This window comes from Corapipo altera, unplaced genomic scaffold, assembly GCF_003945725.1.
Source record: "Corapipo altera isolate COAL_440 unplaced genomic scaffold, ASM394572v1 46, whole genome shotgun sequence".
Taxonomy (NCBI): Eukaryota; Metazoa; Chordata; class Aves; order Passeriformes; family Pipridae; genus Corapipo; species Corapipo altera.
The window spans coordinates 12,901,287-12,909,801 of NW_020884883.1; the positions used below are offsets into that span (position 1 = coordinate 12,901,287).

Genomic DNA, 8,515 nt, shown 5'->3' on the forward strand with positions numbered 1-8,515 from the left:
TCATAATATCCATTTGGCAAGGTAATTCTATCCCATCCTGGAAGACAATGACCAGGCCTCAGTTATTCATGTCTTCCTCACCTCCTGGCTGGGCTCGGAAATGTGATACATTTTGGGCACAAAGCCTTTAGCATTTATGGAGTTCCAAGTACACCAGAAATCTGCAGTGCATCCCATCAACAACACATATTAGTGTGAATACATGAAAACCTTTCCAATGGTTTCTATTCGTGTTTCATGCAGGATCAAGGCTTTTGCCTTTGCTTCCAAAGAACTTTGTGGCTTGGACCCAGAACATTAAAATGATTGCCTATGTTCCTGGGAGGGAAAACATAATTAATGCAATGAAGCTTTCTGCAATAACAAGACAGTTCATCCAGACAGAGGAACCAAACTTTCTCAGAAGCTAACCTGAGATTCTGGACCAAATTCCCTGAAGAACCACAGATCATCACAAGCCTGATTCACCATTTCTACTCCCACTGCAGAGCACATTCTTTTGGTTTTGTCTCTTCTGGTATAAATATACAGCAACAAAAAAAAAAATAAAAATAGAACAGTTGTTCCACTAGGGAGAGAAAGAGAACAAACACCACCTGACAGATGTTAGTGGTGTCATTTGGATATCAGTTATATAGATAACATTGATACACAGGAACTGAGCATAAAAGAGGTAGAATAGATCTATGGAGTAAATTTGAAGTCATGTAGCAACAGGCACCTGTCCCCTGGAAACCCATTTGAGGTTGCTAAACTGAGTTCACTCAGATAACGAAACAGCTGTAAATCCTAAGGAAATCTAGCTAAAAAAGCAAATAGTTCCATCAACAGTATTATTTCTGGGTAGGTTCTCTGCTGTTACGACGTGTGCTCTAAAGCTTCAGCCTTTGTCCCAGTCAAGATACTCACAGTATCTCAGATTTCTACCCAGCTCTGTGAAATCTGCTGGGACTAAGTGAGACCTCTAGCAGCTCTCTCTCAAAGTTGGCTGAAAGTGGTCCCTTCTGGTTCGAAACATCAGGAGGATGCTGATTACACAAACTCTACCTAGGAACCCCTAAACCTCTAAAACCCCTGCATAGAAAAATGACAATGTTCTGTAAAGCCAGCTTTATTAAGGTAAGAAAATCATATAGAAAAATGTGTAAACACAAGATCAAGTAAGCTAACATTTTACTGGAAGCTGAAACCTTGTGGTGACAGACCTACTGAACACATATTTAACAAGCAAACCACAACAGGTAAACAGTTATATGTAAACTGTGTTTTTGTGAACTTCAGAAATGACTGTCAAGAACTAGCATTGCAGCATGAGTTTTCTTATAAATAACCCGTCAACAGTTTTTTAGAGAAAATATAACTGTTCTGTCTCTCAAAATATGTCTCAAGCTATAAAAACAGTACAAATCTCTTCCTAATATCAAAACCACAGTGTTAGATCTAGACAGGTAAAAAATCTAAACTGCTTAAGAATTATATTAAAATAACTCCATTAAAAACTTACCTATATTAAAAATATTTCTTTTAAAGGCTGTTCTAGCCAGAAGTTGAATTTTTAAACATAGTGCTTACAATACACATATGTAGGGGTTTTCAGACATAACTATTGGTTTATTAAGAGGCTGGCTGAGTTAAGAACTTTATCATTAATGGTGTCATCTAGTCATGAAGATTTGTTGTACTTCTGAGCAACGCCATAGGGAACGTGTGCAGCTATGGTGCCTAATTTCTGTGCTCCTTCAATGTGGAACATCTGGTCATCAAAGAAAATGTGAGGGCGGATTTTCACCAGGATTGGTCCTTTAGGAGCTCCTGCTAGGAAAAGTGCCTCATCAATCTCCAGGCCCCAGCTACGGAGAGTCTTCAGCACTCTGGCTCCAGAGCTCGCCGCACTTCTGGCTGTGACCAGGTAGGTCCTTATAGGACAATTTAATCGTTCATTTTTTGCATAGAACTTCTTCTGAATTTTCCCCAGGTCTTCCAGAAAACCCTTCAAAGGGCCCTGAGTATAAAATACCAGAAGCATACTTAGTATTTGTCCACAGTTCCCCAAAACATTCTTTTGCTTTCCTCCAGACTGCCAGTTACACACAGAATTCCTTTCCCTAATGCTATGCTACTCTGCAAATTCTCTGTGTAACATATCCAAATGGGTCTGCACCCTCACTAGGAATTCACACACTGGAAAAAAGTTAGAACCACAATCCTACATGGTATGATCAGTGGGAAAATAATTCTCACTAAGGCGATCTCTTACAATATAAGCTTATTACTATAGTCTTTAATGTTCTTTTAAAAATACTGAACTCTTTTTACTAAGAACCATGAGCTGCAATTCTTTCTCCTGCACAAAAACCGGATTAATGACCATACTACACTCCAATTAAAAGAAATAAATGACAGTTTGGTTCTTCAAATTGCAATATATTGTACCATTCGGTATTTTCATAAATCAAGCTTTTATTATGAATTTGTACTATTTTTAACAAAAGCAGAATTCATCCGTCAGTTTAAGCTGATATTAAAATATTTGTGTTTTTTAGACAAATGGCATAGTTCTGCTTGGGAATAAGTAACCTGTTTCAATAACCAGAGTATCTCAGTGTTAGAAATTAACATTACCTACACAGTCTGATTAAAAAAATAATCCAGGAAATCAGTACTAGTATTTCTTTTTCTAATAATACCATTAAAATAGAATTGTAAGTCACTGTCTTATATATGCAGTTCTCTCAGAGAAGTGAGAGGTCTGGTGAAAGGAGTGCAATGGCGGCCTTTTTTACGTCAAACATGCATTTTAAAGACTATCCTTGAAAAGGAAATAAAGCTTCCACAAAGAACACATACGCACTGGGGAAAGTGGAGAAACACAGCAGCAATGAAAGTCATCAGATCTTTTGAAAACTTACTGATTCAAGAAAATACAAACCTGTGCAAGAGGCTTATTTTCATTCAGCTGTTCATGTTCAAAAAATCTATCTAATCCTTGCTCTTTGACAATCTGTTCTGATTCATCAGAAAAGATAACAGCATCCCCATCAAATGCCACCCTCAGCTGTGTATCCGAGTAAGAAACATCTTTGTTGGCAGTGAACATTGTAGCTGATGCAATGCCTGAAAATGGATCAGAGAACCTCAGTTAGTCCTGCTAAGTCATTCATTAAACCACCAGCAGTTTGGTTCCAACAACTTATTTGTGGTGACCTTTATATGTGGTGAGTGGAAATGATCATGAAAGCTAATTAGTAATGGCTGTTCTGTAACACAAATGCATGGAAGCTGTCCCACTGACAAAACTTCTTGGACATTCTTCCTTCCATTTTCACATGGAAGAATGTACAAGAACAGTCTCCAAGGTGTACTGCAAATGAGACAAAGCAGGCAATTCCAAGGAAACCACTCAATCAAACTATTTGCTATTTTTAACTTCTTATGAAACACAGAGGTTGCTTTTTTAAGTCGTTATCGAAAAAGATGAGGCTATTCAAATGGAAGTTGAATAGAGGTGGAGATCTCTTTCTTGTTGAGTAGGAGAAGACAGAAAGGTGTAGGGTGATTTGGCTGTCATATTAGTAGGCTGAAAGGTCAGAGAGGAACAGTATCATGTGATTTTATTTGATTAAGTAAAAATAAGTGGTAAACTTGCACTGTACAAAGTGGTGCCTTTCTGCATTTGATGAAGCAGCACTACTTTCTGTGAAAGACACACAGCATATTAATTTTTGAACAAGCTAAACAGAGAGATAAGGAAAGTCAATTCAAACCTGCTTCTATAGCTTCTTGCACTTTTTCAGAGTCTGCTGAGAGGTACAGGTTTGTAAGGTATGCAGTCAGGTAACCAATAGGGCTTTGTCCTCCCGTCATACAGAAACGTTCAATTGTTAAGCCTAAAGTAAGAACAGCACAAGGTGTGACTCTGCCTTGACACTGCAAACCTGTAAAAGGTACACTAGCCTAGCTGACAGTAAACTTAAAAAAAAAAATCATAATTTCAATGAGTTACACAACTTAAACTGACTAAAATGTTTGATCAGTCCATCCTCATTCATAATTTAGGGAAAAAAAATCCCTCTAAGATGGCAGAGTAACTGCTGTGAAGGTGTATGTCTAGAGAGCATAGATAACAAACATAAAAAAGTTTAAAGACTTCTCAGAAGTTAAGATTCACACCTGACATGTTATATCTAGAGCATTGGACCAAACTGTTTAATATATCTCACTTGTGCTGATACCCAAAAATAAAGATCAAAGCAGCTGTTTTTCCCAAGGTCAGAACAGGAAGAATAAAATTAATTCATCTTATTATGTAACAGCTGTCAATTCTACCCGTTAGTATTTATTTTATTCACCATAGTGATTGATGCTGTTTATGAGCCTCACTCCCACTTGGGCATGGTTATTAGTCATCAGGACGATATCAAATCGTTCTTCATCATCAGGGTATAGTTCAAGAAGCCGGGCATTGACATGCTCCAGAGCCTGAAGGATAAAAATGTGGAAGTCAACAGACAAGTGGAATGTGCCTCCTTTTGTTAATCACTGTAGTTCTAGTGACAGAATTGTCTTGAAGGAGAATGTGAAATACCTGACAGCTTAACTTGCTGAACTTGTTTTATTCCTTTCTGCTTTGTTGCTCCCAGTAACCATTTGACTGATTCATTTAAAAGGAGGAAATAAGTTTATTTTGTTGAGTTACAGAATTTAACTTTCTTGTGGAAATCCTTTTTCTTAGGAGATCATAATCATCCAGAGTAAGTCAATGCACTGTTGATCATTATCACAATCACTATTAATTTTTTTTCTTGTCCACTTGAAAATTGTTCTTGTGAAATCAAGGAGAAAGTATAAAGGAAAGTGTGCAGCTGCTTGTTTTGCATGCACAAATGTGAATTTGGGTCACATACTTATGCAAAGATTTACTGACACAGTTCAGGTGGTCAGGTGTCAAAGATCGTCCTTAAGTAATTAGTACAAAATCATATCCTGTCATACATGATTAGCTTGACAATTTCTAATTGCAGTACTGAATGAGACAGATTTTGATTTGAGATCCCTTTAAAGATAATGGGCCAATATGTTATATCCACAGTCTCGCATTTTTATTTCCTTGACCTTTCATCTGCTCATCTCTGTCTGTATCCGTCTGTTCTCTCTTATATAGAACCTCATCCCTTTGGAGTAAGACCTCCTTTTTGCATTCCTTTAATGGAATGGAATTCTTTGGGATTACAGCAATGAAATCAAAAATGAATTATCAAATGAATACAAAGATGGATTGATTTTCGATAAGGTGCTTTAGAAAGTCAGTCCAGTTGTTAAGAACTAAACTACAAATTTAATAATTAAATTCTGGGAATCTCACTTAAAAGCATGGCTGTGTGATGTGGGACTGTGCTTAGGAAATTTCTAAGTGAGAGCCTGGGATAGGGCCTAGGAAAAAATCTTAGTATGTGGTCATAACCTACTTCTACTCCTAATAATCTACTACACTGGCAATTTCTTAAATTATTAGGAAGTAAGGGTGAGCAGAGGAGGGGATACCATTTTTTTGTCCATTGCCTGTATACTTTTTACCCCAAGGAGACCCTGGCCTGTGATTACAAATCTTAAGTGCTACAAGCATGAGATGTAATACTTTTAAGTTAGTATTATTCTCTTTTGCTTCTTTGTCTCCAAGTGGAAAAGATGACTCAACAAACCCACAGTTCTCCAGCCTAATGATTTCTGTGACTAAGCAATATAAAGAATTCAAACACAAATATCATACTGGAAGGGAATAGAGGTCAAGGTGCATTTAGCTGGGCATAGCAACAGTTCTGATTTTCAAAGTATGAGGAGTTAAACAGTCAAATCTTGCTTTTACTTGAAGTGAATTTGACACTGAATTCTAACAAATCTTAAAAACTGACTCTGCTAGTAGGGCTGCTACATATAGGAAAAGAAGCAGTAAATTCCCTCGTCAGCCTATCCTCACTGGTGTACAAAGTGAACTATGACCTCATTTTTATGTTAAAAGCACCCTTAAAGTGCTTCTGCTATCAATACTACTAACAGCTATGCTACATTTACAGCATATGGGTATTGACACAAGTAATTTTTCCACTGTGTACGTTCAAAATATGATTAATTAAGAAAATGTTTTAAAGTCCTGAGACTAAAACTGAATTACTCCAAATCTACTTTTAAAACTTGAGGTGTTCTACCACAACTCTGATGTCAGCAAGTATGATTGCTAATTATGATTTCATTAATTTTCTAAAATCACTGTGGGAGAGCTTATCACACAATTCTCAGTGGACATAAAATTAACTCTGTACACAGCATTTTTTCAAGTCAGTTGCGCTAAAATCTATGTTCTTCAAAACCATACATAAATTTTCAGGTCTTTTCATTTTTTTGTAATTTCTCTTGCTTTCCATGATGGAGGCTGTTTTCCTTGGCCATTTCTCTTTTATTGTGCAGTGAAAGTAAAATATTCCATTTCAGTTCTGCTTAAACCCTGACTCTCAACTAGAGAGTGTATTTTTTTCACTGGTCCTCAAGAACAATTTCCAGGGTGACAACAAAAGCAAGGAAAAATTAAAGCAGAACAAAAGGAATTAATTTCTTAATAATTAGATTAATATAGAATCAACACTGGTTTGGGTTATTTGTGGTTTTTTTGGGGTGGAGGATATTGGGTTTTGTCTTTTTGGGTTTGTTAGGTGGGAGGAGGTTGTAAAAAACTTAATTAGGGGACTATCTTGACTGAAAAAGGTCTTAAAAGGAAAGGTACTTTGTGTGCCCCATGTCCAGCAGAAAGCGCAGGTTGCTCCTTACCCGCATCTGGGATGTGATGCTGTGAGCCGGGATACAAACCGTGATGCTGAGGGTGCAAGTCTGGTCCCGGTGACGGGAGCAGTACGTGATCTGCCGCAGGCGTGCGGCATTAGTGCCGGCGGGAGGGGAGGGGATGTGAGGAGGAAATGAAGGGAGAGGGAAGAGGAGAGGGAAGAGAAGCGGTGGCCGGAGGACCGGGGCGCGGAGAGATGCTGAGATGCTGCCGGGCTCCCCCGCCGCACGGAGCTCACCGCTTGGAGAACAAGTCCCGAAAACGTCTCCCCGGGTCAGGATTATCTCCGCCCTAGGACGCCTCGGGCTCCTCCTCTTCCCGAAATTTGGCCTTGCAGCATCCTCCTCGCCCCGCTGCACTCCACACCCTCCCTTACCCTGCCGGACCAGCCCGCCCCGGCTCACCCCCCCTGGCTACCTTGACGAAGTAAAACGCCGGTCCAGGCTTGAGGGTGACGTTCTCATTGTTTTGCTGGTACTCCACGTACTTCTCCACCCCCTGTTCTTGGTAGATCCGCCGCTCCTCCACCAGGTCGAAGAGGGCTCGGGAGGAGACGGCCACGGTGATGGCGTTCTGGGGCTTGGGCTGCCAAGCGACCTCAGGGTAGCGCTGGCCCGCAGCCCCCGGATCCCCAGCTTTCCCCCGTACCCCAGCTACCCCTCGGACCTCTAGCTTCCCCTCGGACCACCAGCCTTCCCCCGAGCCCCCAACCTTACCCCGGACCCTCAACCTCCCCCCGAGTCCCCAACCTTACCCCGCATCCCCAGCACCCCCCCCTTCCGACTCCTTCATCCCCAGCCCTGGCCTCCGGACCCCCGGCCCGCCCCCACGCACCGGCCGGGGTTTCTTGGTAACCAGGTTGTCGTAGAACGCCTTGGCCGCCGCCCAGTCCTGCTCGGCCTCCTGCAGCCGGGCCTCCGCCGCCTCGCTGGGCTGCGGCGCCTCCGGGCCGGAGCCGCTCATGGTGCCTGGCGCGGCCGGGCTCGGGGCGGGCGGCGGCTGCGGCCGGAGCGGGGACCGGGAAGCGGTGGCAGCAGCGGCAGCGGCCGCCCCTGCCCCGCCCCGCCCGGGCAGGGGGAAGGCACCGGCACTGCCTTTCCCTTTGGCTGTGCCGCGCCCGGGCTCGCCCGGCCCTCCCGCGTCACGGCCCGGCCGGGCCCGCGGCGATCCGTCCCTCCCCCGGAGCGGAGCAGCACCGGCCCCGTGGGGCAGCGAGGCCGCGGCTTCCCCGCATCCTGCACCCGCCCGCCCGTAGCGTTTCTCCTCGAGGCGTGCGGTGCCCGCGGCGTCCCCGCCCAACCCGAGCCGTTCCCTTCCACAGTATCCGGAGCTACTTGATGTCAGGCAACAGCCTCCAGCACCGAGTTTATCTACAGCGTTAGAGATTTATTATTTAACTGCAGCGGCCTAATTGATTTAACATTAACTGCAACAGATTCCCAGGAGATTGCTTATATAATGTGTTTTAGCAATCAAAATGGGCGTGATGTCCGTGACCTGGGGTCCTCTGTTCGAGGCAGCAACATGCGAAATACCTTCAAGAGAAAGCAATTTGGGCAGTGGCATGGAGAGTGTGTGCAGCACTCGCAAGGAGCTATTCTGGCATGAGGTTGGAGTGGTCTTAAAATCCAGAGTCCCACACACAGCTATGGGCAGCATTTAATACACATCTAATACAGCTGT

General features: G+C 42.6%; 1 protein-coding gene across 1 annotated transcript; it reads right to left on the minus strand.

Annotated features, from left to right (window-relative positions):
• Positions 1–1,095: 1,095 nt before the first annotated feature.
• Positions 1,096–7,878, minus strand: LOC113946093 (cytosolic 5'-nucleotidase 1B-like). The gene is made up of 6 exons (XM_027641007.1): positions 7,667–7,878; positions 7,250–7,417; positions 4,350–4,479; positions 3,765–3,887; positions 2,930–3,114; positions 1,096–2,002 (listed from the first exon to the last, which is right to left on the minus strand). The coding sequence occupies exons 1-6, from the start codon at positions 7,793–7,795 to the stop codon at positions 1,664–1,666; spliced, it is 1,074 nt and encodes a 357-aa protein (XP_027496808.1). The 5' UTR covers positions 7,796–7,878; the 3' UTR covers positions 1,096–1,663.
• Positions 7,879–8,515: the final 637 nt, after the last annotated feature.

Coding starts and splice junctions, on each gene's coding strand:
- LOC113946093 (XM_027641007.1), bottom strand. CDS start 7,795: ATGAGCGGCTCCGGCCCGGAGGCGCCGCAGCCCAGCGAGGCGGCGGAG. Junction 3,115..3,764: donor GCAAGAAGCTATAGAAGCAG/GTTTGAATTGAC, acceptor ATCCATTTTCAG/GCATTGCATCAGCTACAATG. Junction 2,003..2,929: donor AAAATAAGCCTCTTGCACAG/GTTTGTATTTTC, acceptor TTTTATACTCAG/GGCCCTTTGAAGGGTTTTCT.